This window comes from Nyctereutes procyonoides, unplaced genomic scaffold, assembly GCF_905146905.1.
Source record: "Nyctereutes procyonoides isolate TBG_1078 unplaced genomic scaffold, NYPRO_anot_genome, whole genome shotgun sequence".
Taxonomy (NCBI): Eukaryota; Metazoa; Chordata; class Mammalia; order Carnivora; family Canidae; genus Nyctereutes; species Nyctereutes procyonoides.
This window is the reverse complement of record NW_026575126.1, coordinates 53,513,897-53,537,988: the sequence shown is the minus strand read 5'-3', so window position 1 is coordinate 53,537,988 and position 24,092 is coordinate 53,513,897. Positions and strand designations below refer to the sequence as shown.

The 24,092-nt window shown below is 36.9% G+C and overlaps 1 protein-coding gene across 1 annotated transcript in view; it reads left to right on the top strand.

The window, feature by feature from the left end:
* Positions 1–24,092, top strand: part of DNAH3 (dynein axonemal heavy chain 3) — a 172,201-nt gene that overhangs the window by 100,427 nt on the left and 47,682 nt on the right. The window contains 6 exon segments of the mRNA XM_055340043.1: positions 14,558–14,661; positions 17,068–17,362; positions 19,175–19,327; positions 19,330–19,353; positions 23,655–23,778; positions 23,868–24,024. Coding sequence (XP_055196018.1) covers positions 14,558–14,661; positions 17,068–17,362; positions 19,175–19,327; positions 19,330–19,353; positions 23,655–23,778; positions 23,868–24,024 — 857 coding nt within the window.

Genomic DNA, 24,092 nt, shown 5'->3' with positions numbered 1-24,092 from the left:
TCCTTCTAGTCCTGTTTTGTGTTTTTAAATTCATCACATCATGGTGATTATGACATTAATATTTGTTGTAATTTTGTCATTGTAATATATTGAATGTTTCCAATTTTGCTGTATACATTATCTTCAAAATGATCACCATAATGACTGGATATTCTATGTGTGACATCATTTACTAAAAGAGTAAAAGATTTTTTTCTGTTAGGTAGCTTTTACTGTTTTTCTTCTTACCACCATAATAACATATAAAATTTAGAACATACAGAGAAAGGAATAGCTGAAAATAAAAACCAATGGTAATCTAACTACCTAGAAATAGTTTCAATATTTTTTCTTCTAGTTTTTTCTATATTTCTTTAACAAAAATGAGATCAAAATATAAATGCTTTCCAAATGGCTTTACTTTTTGTGATTATAAAAAAGTATATGAATGGCCATGAAGTAACTTCTGGAGTGATAGTAACATATATATGGAGAGAGATTTGGTCTACACTAGGTATGTGCATTTGTCAAAACTCAGTGAATGTACACTTAAGATTTGTGCATTTCATTGTATATAAATTTTATATCAAGAGGAAAAATATAAACAAATATTGTACAGGAAATAACATAAATGTTAAAGTTTATGGGGAAGTTTATTTTTTTTAAGATTTTATTTATTTATTCTTGAGACAGAGAGAGAGACAGAGAGAGAGAGGCAGAGACACAGGCAGAGGGAGAAGCAGGCTCCATGAAGGGAGCCAGACGTGGAACTCGATCCGGGGTCTCCAAGATCAGGCCCTGGGCTGAAGGCAGTGCTAAACCGCTGAGCCACCAGGCTGCCCTATGGGGAAGTTTAAAATAAGATGACTTAATGAATGGATAGAGGAATAAACAGGTGTATGATAAAACAAGTAAAAACTAATGGTAAAATTTAGGAGAGGGCTATACAAATGTTTGCTGTGCAATGTTTTCAGTATTTATGCTTGAAACTTTATATAATAATCATAATAATGAAGAACAAGTAGATGTCAGTACCCCTCTACACAGTTTTTCCTCAGCACATGTAGCACACTTTATGTCATCTATCAGATGAACTGCATAGAGGCCCTGGACCATTAGTTAGATAGTAGTACATTTATACTTTTCCTCTTTCTTTTTTTAAAGATTTATTTATTTTCTTCATTTGAGAGAGAGAGCATGGGGGAAGGGAGGGGCAGAGGGACAGGGAGAGAGAAACTCAAGCGGACTCTGTGCTGAGTTCAGAGCCTGACTTGGGGCTTGGTCTCATGACTCTGAGATTGTGAACTGACCTGAAACCAAGGGTCAGACACCCAACTGACTGAATCTTTTTGTCTTTCTTTCTTCTTTTTCTCTTCCTCTTCCACCTCTCCCTTCATCTTTTATTTATTCTTGGGTTTAGAAGATTATTTTTTTATTGTGCTAAAGTGTGCATAACATAAAAAATTTACCATTTCAACTCTGTAAGTGTACAGTTCAGTAATGTTAGACATTGTTCTGCAACCATCACCACCATTTATCTCCAGAACTTTTTCCATCTTCACAAACTAAAACTCCATGTTCTATGAACATTAATTCCCCATATTCCCCTCCTTCTGTCCCCCTGGCAACAACCATTCTACTTTCAGTCTATACATTTGACTACTCTGGGTATCTCATATAAGTAGAAGCATATGGTATTTGTCCTTCTTTGAAAGTTTATTTCACTTAGTAATATTTTCACAGTTCACCTATGTTGTAGGATTGTCAGAATTTCCTTCCTTTTTAAGGCTGAATAATACTCCATTTTGTGTTAATACCACATTTTGTTTCTCTCTTCATCCGTTGGTAGACACTTGAGTTGCTCTCACCTTTTGGCTGTTGTGAATAATGCTGCTATACACATGAGGGTACAAATGTTTGTTTGAGTCTCTTGCTTTCATTTCTTTTAGCTATATGTTCAAAAGTGGAATTTATAGATCATGTGGTAATTCTGTGTTCAAGTTTGTGAGGAATTGCCACAATGTTTTCCATAGTAGTTGTACCATTTTACATTCCTACCAGCAATGCACAAGAATTCTAATTTTTCCACATTCTCATGTATTGTTTTGTTTTTTATAATAGCTATACTGAGTGTGAAATGCATTCTTGATTTTTTAGAAAAAATATGAATAGATCATATAATAAAATATATATTTTTAAAGATAACCACTATTAATATTTCAATAACCATCCTTTTGACATTTCCCTATGCATATATGTGCACATAGATTTATTTTTTCAAACTTGGGATGGTTCTGCACTTGTTTTCATTATTTTCTAGCTTTTGCTATCATTAACAACATTGTGATGAACAGTGTTCTGGTGGCTACCTACTTGCTTGACCTATGATTATTTTCTTAGGATAATTTCCAAGAAATAAAATAGCTGAATCAAGGATCAATACAATTTTAAAGCTTTTTTTTTATTTTTTTTTTAATTTTTTTTTAATTTTAAAGCTTTTGATTGAAATTTTAGAGCTTTTATTTTTTTTAATAATAAATTTATTTTTTATTGGTGTTCAGTTTACCAACATACAGAATAACACCCAGTCCTCATCCTGTCAAGTGCCCCCCTCAGTGCCTGTCACCCAGTCACCCCATCCCCCTGCCCACCTCCCCTTCCACTACCCCTTGTTTGTTTCCCAGAGTTAGGAGTCTCCCATGCTTTGTCACCCTCTCTAACCTTTCCCACTCATTTTCTCTCCCTTTCCCTATAATCCCTTTCACTATTTTTTTATATTCCCCTTATGAATGAAACCATATAATGATTGTGCTTCTCTGATTGACTTACTTCACTCAGCATGTAAAAAATATTTTAATAGATGTTAATTTTATTTATTTTTTAAAATATTTTATTTATTTATTTGAAAGAGAGTGTGTGAGCATATGCGAGAGAGCATAAGTGGGAGGAGGAGCAAAGGGAGAGGGAGAAGCAGAATCCCTTTTGAGCAAGGAGCCTGACATAGGGCTCGATCCCTGGACTGGAGCTGAAGGCAGATGCTTAACCAACTGAGCCACCCAGGCTCCCCAATAAACATTAATTTTGGAGCAGTTTTAGGTTTATGGAGAAAAATGAGTGTGAAGTACAAAGTTCCCACATGTCCCTTTCCCAAACCACCCTCCCTCCCAATCTCCCCATTATTAACATCTTGCATCAGTGTAGTATACTTGTTATAGTTGATTAACTAATACTGATAAATTATATTTTAACTAAAGTCCATAGTTTGTATTTTCACTCTTTGTATTTTATACTTTCTTCTAAGAGTTTTATTTTTTTATTTTTTATTTTTTTTAAATTTTTATTTATTTATGATAGTGACAGAGAGATAGAGAGAGAGAGGCAGAGACACAGGCAGAGGGAGAAGCAGGTTCCATGCACCGGGAGCCTGACGTGGGAATCGATCCCAAGTCTCCAGGATCGCGCCCTGGGCCAAAGGCAAGCGCCAAACCGCTGCGCCACCCAGGGATCCCTCTTCTAAGAGTTTTAACAAATAACATCATCTATTCACCATTACAGTATCATACAAAATAGTTTAATATTACCCTAGAAATCCTTAGCTCCACCTATTCATCCCCCCTGTCCCCTTAACTCTTGGCAACCATTGATTGATTGTTTTCCTGTCTGTATAGTTTCACCCTTTCCAGCATGTGATATAGTTGGAATCATACAGTGTGTAGCCTTTCAGGCTTTTTTCACTTAGTCATATGCATTTAAGACATTTTAGATCTTTGTATGCCTTGATAGTTTATTTCTTCTTATCACTGAATAATATCCCATTATTATTCATTATTCATTAATAATGAATTATCCCATTATTCAGCTATTTATTAATTCACCTATTAAAGAACATTTTGGCTTATTCCAATTTGGGGAAATTTAAAATAAAGCAGGTATAAACATTCATATTAAGGTTTTTGTGTGGATATAAGTTTTCAATTCATTTGGTAGATACCCAGGACCATGATTCTTGCATCAAATGGTAAGCCTATGTTTAGCTTTGTAAGAAACTCTCAAACATGTCTTCCAAAGTGGTTGCGCCATTTTGTGTTCCTAACAGCAATGAATGAGAATACCTATTGCTCTCAATCTGCCTTAGCATTTAGTGTTGTCAGTGTTGGTATTAGCCATTCTAATAGGTGTGTAGTGGTATCTTGTTATAATTTGCAATTGTCTAAGGCATCTGGGTGGCTCAGTGGTTGAGCATATGCTTTTGGCTAGGTCATGATCCTGGAGTCCGGAGATTGAGTCCTGTGTCGGGCTCCTGAAGGGAGCCTGTTTCTCCCTCTGCCTCTTTCTCTGTGTCTTTCATGAATAAATAAATAAATAAATAAATAAATAAATAAATAAATAAATAAATAAAAATAATAATTTGCAATTGCCTAATGACATATGATGTTGAGCATCTTTTTTTTAAAAGATGTTTTAAGTAATATCTATATGCAATGTGGGGCTTGTACTCACAACCCCAAAATGAAGAGTTCCACACTCTACTGACTAAGCCAGCCAGGCACCCCTTGAGCCTCTTTTTGTATTCTTATTTACCACCTCTATATCTCCTTTGGGGAGTTACTGTTCAGATCTTTCACTCATTTTTAAATTAGATTGTTTGTTTTCTTATGGTTGAGTTTGTTTTCTTATAGTTTAAGTATTCTTTGTATATTTTGGATATAACTCCTTTATCAGATATATTTTGCAGATATTTTCTTCCACACTGTGTCTTGTCTTTTCATTTTCTTAATGGTATCTTCAATAGAGCCTAAGTTTTGAATTTTAATGGAATCCACCTTGCCCATTTTTTTCTTTCATGGGTCATGCTTTTTGTGTTGTATTGAAAAAGTCAACATCAAACCCAAAGTTACCTAGATTTTTTCTTATGTTATCTTCTACAAGTATTATAGTTTTGTGTTTTGCATTTAAACCTATTATCCATTTTGAATTAATTTTTGTGAAAGATATAAGATCTGAGTCTAGGTTCCTTTTGTTTGTCCATAGATGTCTACTTGTTCCAGAGCCAGTTTTTGAAAAGACTATTCTCCATTGAATTGTCTTTGCTCTTTTGTCAAAAATCACTTGACTCTATTTGTGTGGGGGCATATTTCTGGATGCTCTAGTCTGTTCCACTGATCTGTGTATTCTTTTACCAATACTGTACTGTCTTAATTACTATAGCTTCATAGTAAGTCTTGAAGTTGGGTAGTATAAGTCTTCTGTCTTTGTTGTCCATCAATATTTTGTTGGCTATTCTAGATATTTCACCCTTCCATAGAAACTTTAGAACCAGTTTTCAATACCTACAGAATAACTTGCTGGGATTTTTATTGGGATTGTGTTGAAGCTATTGATCAAGTTGAAAAGGACTGACATCTCAACTTTTGAATCTTTCTATCCATAATCATGGATTCTATCTCCATTTATTTAAATCTTGTTTGATTTCCTTCATCAGCATTTTATAATTTTCCTCATATAGCTCTTGTACATTTTTTATTAGATTTATTCAAGTATTTTATATTTTGTACTAATGTAAATGGCATTATGTTTTTAACTTCAAATTCCTATTTTTCATTTCTGGTATCTAGGAAAGCACTTGACTTTTGTATATTAACCTTATATCTTACAATCTTGCTATAATCACCGACAAGTTCCAGTAGTGTTTGGTTAATTCTGTTGGGATTTCCTGAATGGATAATCATGCCATCAGCAAACAAAGACAGTTTTATTTCTTCCTTCCCAATCTTTTATTGCCTTTTTGAAACAATCTTATTGCATAAGCTAGGACTTCCTATATGATGTTGAATAGGAGTGTTGAGAGGAGGCATCTTATCTTAAGGGGAAAGTATCTAGTTCCTGATGCTAAGTATGATGTTAGCCATAGGTGTTTTGTTGATGTTCTTTCTCAAGTTGAGGAAGTTCCCCCTCTATACCTAGATTACTGAGAGTTTTTATCATGAATGGGTGTTGGATTTTGTCAAATGTTTTTTCTGAAATCTACTGATATGATCATGTGATTTTTCTTCTTTAATCTGTTCCTGTAATAGATTACATTAATTGATTTTATGCCTTATATACCTAGAATAAATCCTGGTGGATTGTGGTGTGTAGTTTTTTAAAATACATTGTTAGATTTAATTTGCCAATATTTTATTAAGGATTTTTGCATCTGTTTTGGTGAGAGATAATGTCTGTAGTCTTCCTCTCTTGTGTCTTTGGTTTTGGGATCAAGATTATGCTGACCTCAAAAATAAATATTCTTTTATTTTCTGGAGAAGATTGTAAAAAATTGGTATAATTTTTTTTTCCTTAAGTGGTTAGTAGAATGGTTAGTAGAATTCATCATCCAGGTCTAGTGCTCTCTCTTTTGGAAGATTATTAATTGTTGATTCAGTTCCTTTAATATATGTCATTCTTTTTAAATTATATCTTTCTCCTTATGTGAGTTTTGGTAAATTATCTCTTTCAAGGAATTTATTTTATTTCATCTAAGTTATCAAATTTGTGGTCATAGAGTTGTTCCTATTATTCTTTTATTATCCTCCCAATGTCCCTGATATCAGTAGTGATGGTTCCTCTTCCATTTCTGATATTAGTAATTTGTATCTTCTGTCTTTTTCCCTTGGTTGGCCTGGCTAGAGGTTTACCAATCTGATTAATCTTTTCAAAGAAACAGTTTTTGGTTTTGTTGATTTATCTCTGTTGATTTTCTGTTTTCAATTTCCTTGATTTCTGCTTTAATTTTTATTATTTATTTTCTCCTCCTTATTTTGGATTTAATTTGCTCTTCATTTTCTAGTTTCCTAAGGTGGAAGCTTAGATTATCAATTTTAGAGCTTTCTTCTTTTCTAACATATGCATTCAATACCATAAATTTCTCTAGAAGCACATCTTTCACTGCATCCCACAGATTTAAAAAGTTAAGTTGTCATTATCATTTATTTCAAATACATTAAAATTTCTCCTGAGACTCTTCTTTGATTCATGTGTTATTTAGAAGTCTGTTGTTTAATCTTCAAGTATTTGGATATCTTCCAGTTATCTTTTTGTTACTGATTCCTACTTTAATTGCATTGTGTCTGAAAGCATTTACTGCATGATTTCTACTCCTTAAATTTTTTAAGGTGTGTTTTACAGCCCAGAATGTGATCTTTCTTGGAAAATGTTCCTTGTGAGCTTGAGAAAAATGTATTCTGCTGTTGTTGAAATAATCTATAAATGTCATTGAGGTCCAGTTGATGGTGATGGTGCTATTCAATTTAACTATATCCTCACTTATTTTCTGCCCACTATCTGTCAAATACAGATAGAGGGGGCTTGAAGTCTCCAACTGTAATATTGGATTTTTCTATTAATTTTGCCAGCCTATCTTTTGTATTTTGATGTTCTATTCACATTTGTAGTATGAAATAGGATCTAATTTAATTTCTTCTCTTTTTAATTATAAGTGAGATTGAATTTTTTATATGTAACAGGTGTTTGTTTTTCCTATGTTCTGATTGGGTTTTTTGTGTTCTTTAATGCTCCATTATAGGGTTTTGCATTGTTTTTTTTTTTAACAGATTTTATCTAAATATAGGTTCCTTTTCTAAATTTTCCCTGGATTGTGACGAGTCCTTTCTGTCATCATCACTGAGGGAAAGCTTAATTGTCTAGCTTTCATATCTATCACGTCTTTTCTTATTTTTGTGTTTTTTCCTTTTAAGATGCATATTTTTTTCATTTTAGTATGTCACCTACAACTTCAGTTATGCTTTTACTACCATGAATGATTTTAGTTCTGTTATTGTTATCTTTTGTTTCCTTGTTATCCTTTCTTAATGTAATGATTAAAAGCAAGTCATATTGTCAGGGCCTGAATCCTGCCTCCAGAATTTATTAGTTAGCCTTAAGGAAGTTGCTTATTCCCTCTCAGTTTCCTCAATTATAAAATGGGGACAATAATAATAGTATACAGTCTTGGTGTTCTTGTAAGAATTAAATGAGTTAATGGGGCGCCTGGATGGTTTAGTCAGTTAGGCATCCAACTCTTGATTTCAGCTCAGTTATGATCCTGGGGTTGTGGGTTGAGTCCTACACTGGGCTCCACATTCAGCATGGAGTCTGCTTGAGATCCTTTCCCTCTGTCCCTCCCCCATTCACTCTCATTCTCCCTCTCAAATAAATAAATAAAATAAATTTAAAGAATTAGGGGATGCCTGGGTGCTTCAGCGGTTGAGCATCTGTCTTTGGCTCAGGGTGTGATCCCAGGTGTGGGGATCCAGTTCCACATTGGGCGTCCTGTGAGGAATCTGCTTCTCTATCTGTCTATGTCTCTGCCTCTCTCTCTCTTTCTGTCTCTCATGAATAAATAAATAACATCTTTTTAAAAAAGAATTAAATGAATTAACAAATATAAACACATTTAGAATAAAAGCATGGTATATAAAAGGTATAACATTAGTGATTTTTATTGCTGTCTTCTCATCACTGTCACCATCATTCTCATCTCTATTAACTCATCCATCTTCCTTTTTAAAATCTCATCTTGCATTTTTATCTTAGCCTGTTTTCTCCTTATGGCTTTTTTTCCTGTTTCATAAAAAAAAGAAAAAAAAGGGGGATCCCTGGATGGCTCAGCGGTTTGGCGCCTGCTTTTGGCCCAGGGTGTGATCCTGGAGTCCTGGGATTGAGTCCCGTGGGATCAAGTCCTGTGTCAGGCTCCTGGCATGGAGCCTGCTTCTCCCTCTGCCTGTGTCTCTGCTTCTCTCTCTCTCTCTCTCTCTCTCTCTCTCTGTCTTTCATGAATAAATAAAATCTTTAAAAAAAATAAAAAGGAAAAAAAAGTGTCTTTTTGTACTCTATTTAGGATTCCATTCAGTTTCCTGAAATTTGGTTTTGAGCCTTAAATTAAGCAAGGTTCATAGGTATGTTCTTCAGGTATAATTTCCCTCTTATATTCCTTTATATTACAGTATTTTTTTTCAGTTTCCATATGGTATTTTCTGCTTTTCTCTTCCTTCCAGATCAATCTGTTCGTGCTTTGTGTCAGCCAAGATGGTGCATAAAGTGCCCTTGATCTCAGTCTTGGTCCACTTTGTGACATCTTTCCTTTCCTTCTGCAGCTGGAGGGCTAGTGATATATATATATATATATATATATATATATATATACAGCTCCCACTGAGTTTCTAGGTAACTTTGCCCTATAATATCTGTCTACTGTGATGGCCTTGCCTCCTCCCTCCACATCCTACTCAACTGATGTAGTGTAAGAAAAACCATAATTTCCACATGTACTGAAAATTGGTTTCCTCACATACCTTCTTTTGCAGCAAGTACTTTGGTTAAAAGCAAATTTGAGTCGAAAAGGCCATTTATTAGACGACAATGACACCTTGCAAGTGATCAGTGTAAATCTGTCCACAGAAAGTTAAGCTTTACTTTTTCAACATAGTAATCATACATCTCTCTTTCTGCTAGTTTTCCAACTTCTCACTGCTTTTGGACATGATCAGGGTAAATAATATTCATATGACACTTTTATTTTTTATTTTTTTAAAGATTTATTCATATATTTTAGGGACAGAGAGCATGCATGAGCATAGGTGCTGGTGGAGGTGTGTAGAGGGAGAAAGAGTCTTTAAGCAGACTCCCCTCTGAGTGTGAGCCCAACACAGGGGTCCATCTCATGACCCTGAGATCAGGACCTTAGCTGAAACTAAGAGTCAGACACTTAATCAACTGAACCACTGAGATGCCCCCATATAACACTTTTAAAATAAACCCAGATGCTATAAACTCTGTTCTACAGTAAGGAACAATAGAATGGCCAACATCCAATGACCACATGTGATCAACTAATGCCATCTGTTGGAGGCTGCCTTTTCTATTTATTTCCTGTGAACATTTTAGAAAAGGGAAGTTCCTCAACAGAGAGGCATCTGTGGCTCTTTACTTTGAAAGACTATGTCTCTGAATCTAAGGTGCTCTGCCTGACTCTTCCTTACTCGTTATGGACTGAGACCCTGCTGCCCCTCACTCTCCTAGTGAGTAGAAAATAAGACAGTCTGTCCAGATTAACACCTGGCAGGGCAAAGAAACAGCTACCCAATTTTCTGTGTGGGCTGTAACCTGAGTTTCCTGGTGGCCTCTGTTGTCTTTCTTCATGCAATCTCTTAAGGTAAGATTTTCCATTCCAGCTGAAGATTCTGAGATTTTTTTTTTTCAGTTTTTTTTTCCCCCAGTGACATCGTTCCACTTCTTTCTCTTCTGCCTTAATAAGTATTTTAGTTTGAAATTACAAAACTCCTAGCCAGAACCCATTTGAATCAAAAGATATGTTTTAAGTACTAAGTATGCTTTTTATATATATAACAACTTTATTGAGGTATAATTTACATAACATAAAATTATCCCACATAAGTGTACAAATCAGTGGTTTTTAGTGAATTTGCATAGTTGTGCAACTGTCACCATAATCCAATTTCAGAACATTTTCATCACCCTAATAATATCTTTCAGGCCCATTTTCAGTTAATCCCTGTTCCCATTTTTAGCCCCAGGCAACCACTCACCTGCTTTATATTTGCCTTTTCCAGGTATTTCATATGTACAAAATCATGGAATATGTGACCTCTCATGTCTGGCTCTGAGTATACTTTCTTATTGCCAACTTTAGAGGATTAAAATGCCTTTCTAGCCTTTCCACAAAGACCCAGGTTAGAAATTTCATGGTAAGAGCTCCAAGGAGGCCTTCCCTGACCTTACAAGGCATTGTGTTCTAAGCTTTTCATGCTCAGGAGCTGTGGGATTAGTGGACTTCTGAGATAAATGCTGGAGGAACTACACTGGGGAGCATTCATTAAGGAAAGCAAACAGGCCTTTAGGGGATTCTCTCAAGGTTAGGTTCACATCATCTAGCATGGATCCTTGTTTGTCAACCCAGAGATTTACCTGTCCAGAAAGTGCTAAATTTCCCTTTATACACCTATTCACTGGGTGCCTTTGAAAATTCACTTCTTTTTTGAAAAATCTACCTTATTCTCTCAAGTGTCAGAGAGGAGTACAGGGTAAAGTAGGAGATGGTCAGAGGTAATAGAATTACATGGATTTGTACTATTTATACTGTTCTCTCCTTTCTGGACCAGAATTTGGGTTAAAATCACAGTACAGAGTGAACAGGAACCATTGCTCTGGTAAGAACCAGAGACCTAGAGCCAAATCTTTTCAGTGCTTATCTGTGTGCTCAGAGCTATGCAACATGTCTGACACATGTATTTCATTTATCCTCTGCAGTGATTTTCTGAGCTTGACATAAAATCAGACTCATTTTACAGGTGTACAAAAATGGTAACCTTAGCCAAGGTCACATAGCTAGTAAATCTACTTTTACTCAGTTGAACCTTTTCTGTTTGGCCTTAATGTTCCTGTATCAAGCCACAAACTAGCCCTGGCTAATCATATCAGCCAGAGAAGGGAGACAAATAATTTTCTGATTCAGATGCTTTTAGTGTCTCCTCTTTTATTGTAAAATAAAATGAATTCTATTAAATAAAAATGACCAAAAAGTATCTTTGTTCATACTACCCTGTCACAAGTATTTCAGTTTTCAAAAAATCTTTTCTCTGTCTGGTCCACCTGATTTCAGCTCTGTAGCTAGTTACCATAATGATATATATTCTATTTCCATTCTATTGTCATCTGTCATTCATTTTTTAAAGATTGTATTTATTTTTTTTTAAAAAAAGATTGTATTTATTTATTTAAGAGAGAGGGAGAGAGCAGAAGCTGGGGATTGCGGGGCACAGAAGAAGAGGGAAAAGCATTCTCCCCACTGAGCAGGAAGCCTGACACAGGGCTTGATCCCAGGACCCTGAGATCATGACCTGAGCTGAAGGCAGATGCTTAACTGCCTGAGCCACCCAGTTGCCCCAATCTGTCATTGTTTCTTTTTTTTTTAATTTTTTTAATTAATTAATTTATTTTTTAAAAAAATTTTTTTAATTTTTATTTATTTATGATAGTCACACAGAGAGAGAGAGAGAGAGAGGCAGAGACACAGGCAGAGGGAGAAGCAGCTCCATGCACCGGGAGCCTGACGTGGGATTCGATCCCGGATCTCCAGGATCGTGCCCTGGGCCAAAGGCAGGCGCCAAACCGCTGCGCCACCCAGGGATCCCTCTGTCATTGTTTCTTAAAAGCATTTTTTAATGTTAATACTTTGTTTTTGCAAAATAATCCATTCATCTCATAAGACATAACTTTGACTGGTCTCCTAATGTGAGACATGTAAATTATTTCCAAATTTTTGCTATCACAGATGGTGCTGCATACTCATGTATAGAGATTATTTTCATTGTGAATTATTTCCTTATGACAAATTCCCAGAAGTGGGATTTCTGACTTAGACTACAGAACATTTTTGTAGCTCTGTAAGCCTAATGCCAGATTGCTTTCTAAAAGTGTTATGCCAGATTAACTTCTAGGTAAAGCTGCAGAGTGATGTAGGATAACTGATAATACCTAAGGAAATGAACAAAAACAACAATGACAATTTTAGCCTAAAAGTTTCCCAGCAATAGCTACAGGAAATGTTCCAACCTGATTTTCTAAGCATTGAAAAGTGGTGGACAGAGAAGCACACGATCTGGCATGTTCTATCTCTCAACCCAGAATCTACCACCCCACTGTTCTCCTAAGAGCAATGTTGGGAGGAAAGATAGTGAGTTGACAAAATCTTGAGAGTTCTCCCTGGTCATCACCAGATTACAGTGGAGAGAAGCAGATGGTGCCTGCAGAACAATATAATCAATATGAAGGTGAACAATGTCTAAGAGAAACCCTTGGACATGTGAAGCCCCTGTATGCTCCTGTAGGATCTTAGTACAGGTGGGAGCAACTACCAGGGTTTATATCTTCCAGAGCTCTATGCTGTGTCAGAGTTGTGAGATGAACGCTATAGGAGTGTGGGGTATGTCACTAGCTGGGTTGGGAACCATAGTTTAGAAAAATTGGCCAAATTGTAGAAAGGGAGTATACAGCCCAGATTTCCAGGAAGGGCAACTGAATATTTCCTTTTACCCAACCCTGTAACTTCATGCTACAGAAAAGAAAGCCAGACCAATCCTTGAATTGTGGTCAGGAAAGTAGGGAAGATCAATTGGCTTCAGATAATGTTGGGAAAGATGTCAAGAAGAACTTACTTCATTATATCAGAGCAAAAATGGTATGGAAACTACAAACATGAGACAGAAAGAAAGAGGCAGACAGACAGAATGAATGAATCTAAAAAGAAAACCTTACCATGGCACAGCCAGTTAAGCATCTGACTCTTGGTTTTGGCTCAGGTCATGATGTCAGGGTCCTGGGATCAAGCCCAGTGTTGGGCTCCATGCTCAGCCCAGAGTCTGCTTAAGATTTTCTCTCCCTCTGCCCCTCTTACCTTGCTCTCTCTCTCTCTCTCTCTCTCTCTCTCTGTGTGTGTGTGTGTGTCTGTGTGTGTATGTCTAAAACAATAAATAAAGCTTTAAAAATAAAAATTTTTTTAAAAGGGGGCACCTGAGTGGCTCAGTCAGTTAAGTGACTGCCTTCAGCTCAGGTCATGATCCCAAATGTTAACTAGACTTACTGTGATGATCATTTTGCAATATATACAAATATCAAATCATTATGTTGTATACCAGAAACTATTTTATATGTCAATCATACCTCAATTTTTTCCCAAAAAACATCTTTTAGAAACTAATATCTCTTATAGTAAATCATGATTTATCTGAAGTTTAACAGGTCCTTCAGTTTTACTCAGGCTCCTTTTCTTCTGCTAGAGTTAAGTGAAATGAAATTTAACATCTTTATTTTAAAATAGTATAATATAGGGACACCTGGGTGGCTCAGTGATTGAGTGTCTGCCTTTGGCTCAGGTTGTGATCCTGGAATAGAGTCTGGTATAGGCTCCCTGTGGGGAGCCTGCTTGTCCCACTGCCTATGTCTCTGCCTCTCTCTCTGTGTCTCTCATGAATAAATAAATAAAATATTTTAAAACATTAATAAAAAATAGTATATGATAGATTATGTATAATGTAATAGTTTTTATATGTGATATGTAATTATATATGTGTACACTAATATTAATATATTATAGTATAATATATAACAGTATAATATGTAATATCAAAGATCCTGTTCTTATCAAATCCTTTACTTTTATCCGTCCTTCCATGTTCAGTGTATTTGTGTCCCTAAAGAGAAAGCCAAGGTTACCATCAAAAGTTATTTCTGGATGTAAGATTTGATTTATTGTCTTCTTTTGTTGTTCTTTTCAATACTTCTTGTTTTACATTGTTAAAATAACTATTTGTATAATTAGTACCTACCATTTTTTATACAAATGATAAGGTCACTACTCTTTGAAAGGTGTTTTTCCAATTTATACAGTTACCATTAATGTAAGTTTCACCACAGCTCTGCCAGTACTGGTAGTTACACATTTAGATGGCTCTGGCTGAGTGATAAAATACCTTAAGTATGAAATGTAATGTGCTGATGACCTGTCCTGTGTCTTTGAATCCAGGAAGCATCTATGATTTTTATTTCCTCAAGCAAGGTGGTGGACATTGGTACACATGGACAGAATATATCACCAAAGAGGAGGAAAATATCCCAGCTAATGCAAAGGTAAAAGAGAGGCATTTGTCCTAGAGTTTTGTTTTCTAAAATTACCTGAATTTTCACAAGGTGGAGGAGTTAACATCAGTTCTGTATTCACATTTTTGAGAACTTTCTTTAGAAAAAGTTTTAAACATGAGCTGGATCAACCTTCAAAAGCACGGGCTTTAGAATTAGATGCAGATTCCTTACTCAGCCTTCACACTCTTTGCTTCAAGTTACTCAACTACACAATAGAAGAAAAATACTTAAAGGGTGTTTGTGGGCAGCCCAGGTGGCTCAGCGATTTGGCGTTGCCTTTGGCCCAGGGCCTGATCCTGGAGACCCGGGAACGAGTCCCACGTCGGGCTCCCTGCGTGGAGCCTGCTTTGCCCTCTGCCTGTGTCTCTGCCTCTCTCTCTCCCTGTCTCTCTCTGTGTGTCTCATGAATAAATAAATAAAATCTTTTTTTTTTAAAAAAAAAAAGGGTGTTTGCAAGAACTGAAGGCACTCTGCATGAACACGTGGCATATGTTATGTGCTAGATCTAGGTCAGTTACTATTTTGATTATTAGCACTGTCATGTGATCAGTTATCAATGCCACGTGGTGATAGGTCTTACCTCTCAGACATCTCAGCCAAAAAAGATTGTTGACTTTTCTTCAAAATTCCCAAAAATTCCCTTGATGAGGATTCTTAGAAAAACAGTGCTGATTTACAGGTTTTCTGGTTAACAGATGATTCAGCTACAACTCCTGCTCATTTCTTTGTGGAAAATTTGCCTGTTAATAGTATGTAGTGGACATACTTTATCTTTCTGGGGGTGATTGCAGATCATTCAGGCCCCAAATTGAGTGGTGGACAGTGGATGGAACAGTGGGAATATTGACAATCAAGTCAGACAGCTAGCAGCACCACAGCTGATCCCGAAGATGGTGTGATAAGCAGAGGTAGATGTGTGCTGAATTTAGGACACACTCTGGAGGCTGAGTGTTGTGCAGAAGCCCCAAGCATGGAGGTTCAAAACTTGAATTCACCTTAAAGAGCTTAGTCATCTGAACTCCAGGGGTTTGAAATTGTGCTGAATTCATACAAATAAGATTGTCCAACTCAGAGAGATTCTAAGTTCTGCAAAAATTTTCCCTTTGTCAAGTGTTCTAGTCTCTGAAATTAAAAATCTCTGAAACCCAACTTGCTTTAAATTTCATCTTGGTAGCAAAATAAGCATCTTGTGCCTGGCCTTGCATTCAGCACCACTTACTGGCTCTGTGGCTTTGGACAGGTGAGCCAGTAATTCTCCAACCTCAGAGGGTTACTGGGAAAACTGCAGGGGATAATCCCTCCATAGTTCAAAACCTATTAATTCTCTTCCTCTACACTTCAATTCCTGCCCTGTCTATTCCTTTTCCTTTGAGTAAATTACTTATCAAAAGAAGCCCAGCCTTTTTCTATTAGTACACAGAGAGCTGCCATGTTGCTCTGTATGTACAGACCCAGTTTGCACCATTAGTATTTTGGTCTAGCTTTGCTTTAGGGACACCACTTCCATAAACCACAATGCGCATGGGGCTTTCTGGAGGTGTGCAGCACAGTGGCTCCATATTCACTAGCCCCTTCCAGCCTAGGCATATAAGGAGATGTCAGCATATGATATACATCTTCCAGTCCCCTCCTCTCTTCCCACAGAGGGACCAAATGTAGCTAAATGGTTACAAGGGTTCAGGCTCAGGGAAGTCAAGCTAAGGTAAGGTATTCTACTCAAGGTGATAGGAATTCCAGGAGCCCAAGACCAAGCCCTTAGAATCCATTTGGGATCTGAATACCAGGAAGAGTGTAATAATGCCCATATTGGAAAAAAGAAAAAAAAGGTTAAGTGGGGATCTGAGTGTTGGAAAAAGCAGATCAGGAATAAGTGCAGGGAATGGGGGCTGAGAGTCACACCCAACCCTCCCAAGCCTGGAGTAGAGATGACATATGGGAAGCGGACTTTGGGGCAAGGCAGACGGGTTGGTTCAGAGCAATGATCTCAGGGGACAACAGCTATAGACTGGTCCTTAGTGTAATTGGTGCCTATAACATGATATAGACTTTGGAATCAGACAAGCTGGAATTCAAGTCCCTGTGTTTCCACACTTGCTGTGTTACTTGGGCAAATTGCAGAAGAGCTCTGGACCTCAGTTTCCTCATCTACAAAACAGAGCCCAAAATGCCCATCTTGACATGTATGATCTCATTTAATCCTCACAGCTTAGTGACCTGGGTCCCTTTATTATCCTGTCTCACAGATGAAGAAACTAAGGTCCCCAGTGGAGTTAAAATATTCACTCAAAGTCATAAAGATAGTAAGGGATGAAGCTTAATGAATAATAAGTCTCCCAAGTGCCGACCCAGCCTCCTGGCCCAGTAACAAGACTGTCCCCTGTCTTTGTGGTACAGGTTTCAGAACTCATCATCCCCACAATGGAGACAGCCAGACAGTCCTTCTTCTTGAAAACCTATCTGGACCATGAAATTCCAGTGCTGTTTGTGGGGCCCACAGGCACTGGCAAATCAGTCATTACCAACAATTTCCTTCTTCGCCTTCCCAAAAACACTTACCTACCCAACTTCATCAATTTTTCTGCCCGAACCTCAGCTAATCAGACTCAGGATATCATCATGTCCAAGCTGGATCGACGGCGGAAGGGCCTTTTTGGGCCTCCCATAGGGAAGAAAGCGGTGGTATTTGTGGGTAAGACATTAGTCTGAATGTGAGCACAACCAGATTCTTCTATGCTGCAGCAACTACAACCCCCTTTGTAGGACCACTGTACAGCCCTTTTACTCTCTCTAAGAAATGATGTATTTCTGACTAATATAATTTAGTATTCCTTCCCTCCCCTTTTCTTCTCTATCCTTCTTCCCTTTTTCCTTCTACTTCCCCCCTTCCTTCCCTCCTTTTCTCTCATCTTTAATTTAATTTTTCTTTTCCTTTCTTTCTTTCATTACCATGTATTTCTTGATCAAGTACTATATGTCAGATTTTCAGTAAGATATAGTCCAGGCCTTTTTGCCTCAGGTAGGCTCCCAGTTTCTCCTGAGATGAAGATAAGCCTTTGGATCAGGCAAAGTTACCTTATAGTGAAAATTAGTTCCAGAAGAGTGTTTAGGTTTACCCTCTTGCATCTCCAAAAACAACACTCACTTTGTGATAAACTCCTTGTTCCATTTTGTGTCAGAGAAATGTTATGAGTAAATGAAGTAACTTAAGAGTTGCTAAATAAGTATTTGTGAAATAAGCACATTGAATTTTCCCAGGATTTTACCTGTTTACAAAGCACTTCCTCATTTATTTCATTTGACCCTAACATCCCTGTGAGGTTGCTAACCATCATTATCATTTTACTAGTCAGCTAATTATGGCTCCAGATGGTTAAATTCTGTCAAACATCTAGAAAATTCTGGAGCCATGACCCAAACCCAGGTTGTTGTTTTTTTTTTTTTTTTTATGACAAATACATTATATTTTCTACTATCTTACTGCTAACTCATAGGGTTGTCACTTAATAAAAGTAATGCCATCCTCTTCTGGGTTATTCCATGTCCTGTCCTTAAATTTTATGTATTGATAGTGAATATTATGTGTAATTTATATCCTTGCCCACTAACATTAGCTTCTTAAAGGCAGAGATCCAATATTATTTTGTTTTTCCTTTCTTTTCTGCCCTTTCCCATTCTCTCCAAACTGTTCTTCCTTCTTATTTCTTAGGGTAATATCCAGAAACAATTTAAGCTTTGTCGCCAGATCTAGGTTCAAATCTCACTTTCTAATCCTAGGCATATTGTGACTTAACTTACATGACTCTCAGTTCCTCATATCTAACATAAAAGTAATACTATCTTCCTTATAAAGTCATTATTTGGATTAGATGAGATATGTATAAAACCCTTGAAATGTTATCTGATACAAACTGGGCATTCAATCCGTTTTCAGAGGAAAATTAAGAGAACTTCCATTTTATTGAGTGTCTTCTATGTGCAGTGACTGGATTATAATATGATATTGGGGTAAATCAATTTTTGCTCTTGAGAAAGTCACTTTCTCTGCCATTTCGGTTTTGATCCTCAAAACCCTAGGTCAAAACTTTTCTCTCATTGGGGTTCAGTTGTTACCTGGTGGTTGAATTATGTACCCTGTTGGCTGGGAGTATGACAGTCTTCCTCACCACCATATCCCCAGAAACTAACAAAATATCCAGTGCACAGTAGAGAATCAATATATTGTGGTTGATGGAATGGGAAAAAGATTAAATGCCTCTTTGTTGATGCCAATCCATGCATCCTTAAAGTCACAATAAGCAGACATCTCAATGAAATAGGAGAGCCCAGAACCCAGAAATCCTCTTCCCATATGGTTAAAATATCCACTGGCTGAGCCCTGCCTAGAGTGGGAATGGGACAACTAGGAACAGACTCTCCATGAAGGGAATAGTCATCTAATACCTCCTCTGAAAGCAAGAGATCTCAAAGACTTACAATGTGTGGCCATGCCTTCTTTCCCCAGATGACCTCAACATGCCAGCCAAAGAGGTGTATGGGGCCCAGCCTCCCATTGAGCTCTTGAGGCAATGGATTGACCATGGTGGCTGGTTTGACAAGAAGGACACAAATAAGCTGGACATTGTGGATGTGCTGCTTGTGACAGCCATGGGGCCCCCCGGGGGGGAAGGAATGACATTACTGGTACGTGAAAGAGAAAGTTCATTCCTCTTCATTGTCTAGCAGAGCCAGACCACCTTTGTGGATGGATGGTTGGTACAGGACACTCTGTCCTGATGGAAGATGGATAAAAGTATATTTAGGCTGTAGCTAGAAGGGTTTGGGCCCACTCTAGGGAGTGGAATTTGAAGACTTCATGTTGGAAGTTGTGTGAAATGGACTTGAAGATGAAAAGAAAATGTGAGAGTCTTTGGCTAGGCTCTGGAGGGACAGAGTTCCCTGGAGGAACTCTCCATATGAAAAGGAGTAGCCAGCATGTATTCCAGGCAGGAGGTTAGACCAGAGGTTCTCAAGCAGGAGTGATGACAGATTCACCTGTTTTGTTTTTTACAGTTCTTCAGATTGCCAGTGATAAAACAACTAACCCAAAGTGGCCTAAGCAAAATAATAATAATAAACAAAAAAAAACAAATAAGAGTTCTCCCTATCACCTGACAGTTCAGAAATACATTTGCTTCAGGGGCAACTGGATTCTTCCAGGATCTGTATTTTAATTCTGAGATACATCATTGTTTAAGAATCTTAATACCATTTTTAAACCTAAGATTCTTTGACCTCACTCTCCCCCCTGACATTTAATCTTCTTATCTGTAAAATTTACCATAAGGAAAATGGACAGGATGATCTTATTTGGTCCAATACAGACTCAATAATGATCACTACCAAGACATGCACTAGTAAAATTGCTGGACTTTAAAGAAAAGGAAAATATCTTTTGGGCATCTAGGCACAAAAGAGTACATGACTTTTAAGATAAATAAAATTAGATCATCTTAAAACTGTCTAACCACAATGCTTTATGCAGAGGAAAATGAAATATTATATTTAAGATGCTCAAGGAAATAAAATAAGAGTCAAGGATTTTATAACTAGCGAAGCTGACTTTCACATATAAAAGGAAAACTGTGATCAGAATGCAAGAACTCAGATTTACTTCCACAAGCGCATTCTCAGGAACCTACTAGAAAATGGGTTTCACTTGATGAAAATGACCATAAAGAGACTGATATAACAACCTGTAGTAAGCATTAAATATACTATTATCTGTTGAACTAAGACTACCTAAGAGAGATTATAATAGGTACAGGCTATAAGACTCAGTGTCAGAAATATAGAACAATTGAAAATGGAGGAAAGGTATAATGCTGAGTGAAATAAGTCAATCAGAGAAAGATAATTATCTTTGGTTTCACTCATATGTGGAATATAAGAAATAGTGAAAGGGACTATAAGGGAAAGGAGGGAAACTGAGTGGGGAAAAATTAGAGAGGAAGACAAACGATGGGTGACAGGCACTAAGCAAGGCACTTAATGAGATGAGCACTGGGTGTTAGACTATATGTTGGCAAATTGAACTTAAATAAAATATATTTTTTAAAAGAAATCTTTTAAAAAATGGAGGAGAGATGAGGATAGCAAGTACAAAAAGTTTTAAAGAGTCTTCAGTTACCATAATTGGTAGTAGTAGTATGTTCTTATTCTAAGAGCTTTGTGTAAAGTAGGATTACACAAGAGTTATTGTGGAAGTTTCTTTTTCCACTGACACTTGTGTCCTTGAGAACCAGGAGTCTCAGTATGGAAGAAAGGAGATCAAGATGTAATGTAGATGAAATTAAGTGAAAGCCCTAGAATCCTATATTAGAAATATCAGTAGTAACTCATGATGTCCACTGATGTACTAGGTCTAGGAAATAATAAACATCTCATTAATACTGAACATGCCTAGCACCTGGATTATCTTGAAATCCAGTTTCCTACTGAAAGGAACCAGGGCAGATTGCATAGCTAGGGCAGAAGATATACAAGATGAACTTGTAACTTCTTGATATACCGGATAATGAGAAAGCTTTCAAAGATTAAACAGTTGGGGATCCCTGGGTGGCTCAGCAGCTTAGCGCCTGCCTTCGGCCCAGGGCATGATCCTGGAGTCCCGGGATCAAGTCCCACATTGGGCTCCCTGCATAGAGCCTGCTTCTCCCTCTGCCTGTGTCTCTGCCTGTGTGTGTGTGTGTGTGTGTGTCTCATGAATAAATAAATAAAATCTTAAAAAAAAAAAAAGATTAAATAGTCATGTCAACAGGACTCAGTTGGCAACATAAGGAAGCTCTCACTGGCCAAAGATGGGAAAATTAGAGTTTCAACGATGATTTTAATGGATTGAAATTTATCAAAATATATTTAAATCCATTAGTCTATAATAACGATGGTTGGTCATTTTCAGAGGATGGTAAGGAACCAATTTATTATCTTGAAAACTGATAAATAAATGGAATCAAATGTTTATCCTGACTTTATTATTTGAAATGTACCATGGGAAAAAAATGAAATGTACCATGGTATAAGCAAATCCTAGATAAGGGTAAGTGTCTCTTTATAAAACTATTCCAGCTAATATATGAAAAAGAGATGATAGAATCAAAATATCACCACTTTACACTAATGAGTGAATTAATAGATCTAGCCATTGAGCATCTGTAGCTACCAATATCACAGAAGGAGAGACATCATTCCTTCCATCTAATGAAGGAATGTATTACCACCTACCATTTGGCCAGAAACGGAATCTGAACCTGATCAAATCAGATATCTAGATCCAGGTGCAAATTAACTTTGAAATGCATATGAGGATAGAGGAACAGAATTAACTGCACCATGAATATACAATCAGCAAAATACTGACTGTGGGAACTCTACAGATCGAACAACCCAGATACTCAACAAACAAAAGATGAAAGAAAGGGATGGAAGGAGGAGAACCTATAGATTAAAGAGACTTAAAAAAACATCAGGGCAGCCTGGGTGGCTCAGCGGTTTAGCACCGCCTTCAGCCCAGGGCGTGATCCTGGATCGGGTCCCATGTCAGGCTCCCTGCATGGAGCCTGCTTCTCCCTCTGCCTGTGTCTCTGCCTCTCTCTCTCTCTCCTCTCTGTGTATTCTCATGAATAAATAAATAAAATCTTAAAAAAATATATCAATTGTTTTTTTTAATTGGGAGGATTAAACTCTGGTGTGTAGGAATGAACACTTGAGAGATAAAAACATAAAGAAATGCAAGACAGCAAATTACTGTAAAAACCAGGATAGTAGTAATCTTTGGAGAGAGATAGAAGGCTATCTTTGGGATGGGATATGTGGAGGGGCATCTATGGACGATTGGCAAAGCTTGATTTTTTTTTATTTGGATGGTATATGTAAGGCTGTTGACCTTATGATGACCCACCAAACTTTGTATTCGTTTTTCTCTGGTTTTTAGTATCTGCATTTTATTTTATATAATAAAATGCTTTTAAAAAAACAGATATACAGATAAATTTATTTTTTTAATTTTTATTTATTTATGATAGTCAGAGAGAGAGAGAGAGAGAGGCAGAGACATAGGCAGAGGGAGAAGCAGGCTCCATGCACTGGGAGCCCGATGTGGGATTCGATCCCGGGTCTCCAGGATCGCGCCCTGGGCTAAAGGCAGGCACTAAACCGTTGCGCCACTCAGGGATCCCCAGATAAATTTATAGAAGTAGAAAATAGGTTTTTCATTGCCAAGAGCTCCAAGGAAATGGAATTAACTGTTAATGGGTACAAGATTTCTTTCTGAGGTGATTAAAATGTTCTAAAATCAATTGTGGTATTGGTTGCACAGCTAAAATATTAAAAAAAACAATTGCATTGTATACTTTATATGGGTGAATTATATAGTATGTGGATTATATCAATAAAGCTGATATGTAGATAAACATATAAATAGATATCTAACATTAGACAGGTAAGTAAAAAAAAAAGACAGGTAGGTAAATATAGATAGATATGTAAGGATACCAATTTAATAGTAGTTAATTGGGTGAAGAATGGATTTGGCATGTGAGAGGTAAGTCAAAGATGATGCTCACTTTCTATAAAAGTATTTCTGAATTGACTATTTTACAATGATCACATATTGCCTTCACTTTTAAAAACAATCTTGAACACTAGTCTAGTGCTATTAATAGAATTACTGCAATCATGGAGATGTTCTGTGTTTGCATTATATGATACAATAGCCAGCCATTAGTCACATGTTACTCTTGAGCACTTGAAATGTGGCTAGTGAGACTGAGGAAATTATTTTTTAATGTTATTTAATATTAATGAAGTTTAAATAGCCATATCTGGTTAGAGGCTGCCATATTGTATAGCATAGCTCTAGAAAAATAAGGCAGAGGAAAACATACTCTTCTATGTCCCAGGATCACAAGGCCCAGGAGATAGGTATGAGTGTATGTGTTTTCCAGGACGATTCACTCGCCATCTAAATATTGTTTCCATCAATGCCTTTGAGGATGACATTTTAACCAAGATTTTCAGTTCAATTGCTGACTGGCATTTTGGGAAAGGATTTGACGTGATATTCTTAAGGTAAGAGGTCCCTATGTCTTCCTCAATATTGGCCTGGATTCTCAGTTCTGGCTCCTCCTTGATGAATCTGCCTTTCTCTTCCTCCTAAGGTATGGAAAGATGCTGGTACAAGCTACTATGACAATTTATAAAGCTGCAGTGGAGAATTTCTTGCCAACTCCCTCCAAGTCTCATTACATCTTTAACCTACGAGACTTTTCACGGGTTATCCAAGGGGTACTGCTCTGCCCTCACACCCACCTGCAGGTCAGACACTATTATTTCTGTTATCAAGTTCATTCAGCAATATCCTTGGCTATATGGAACAAACAATG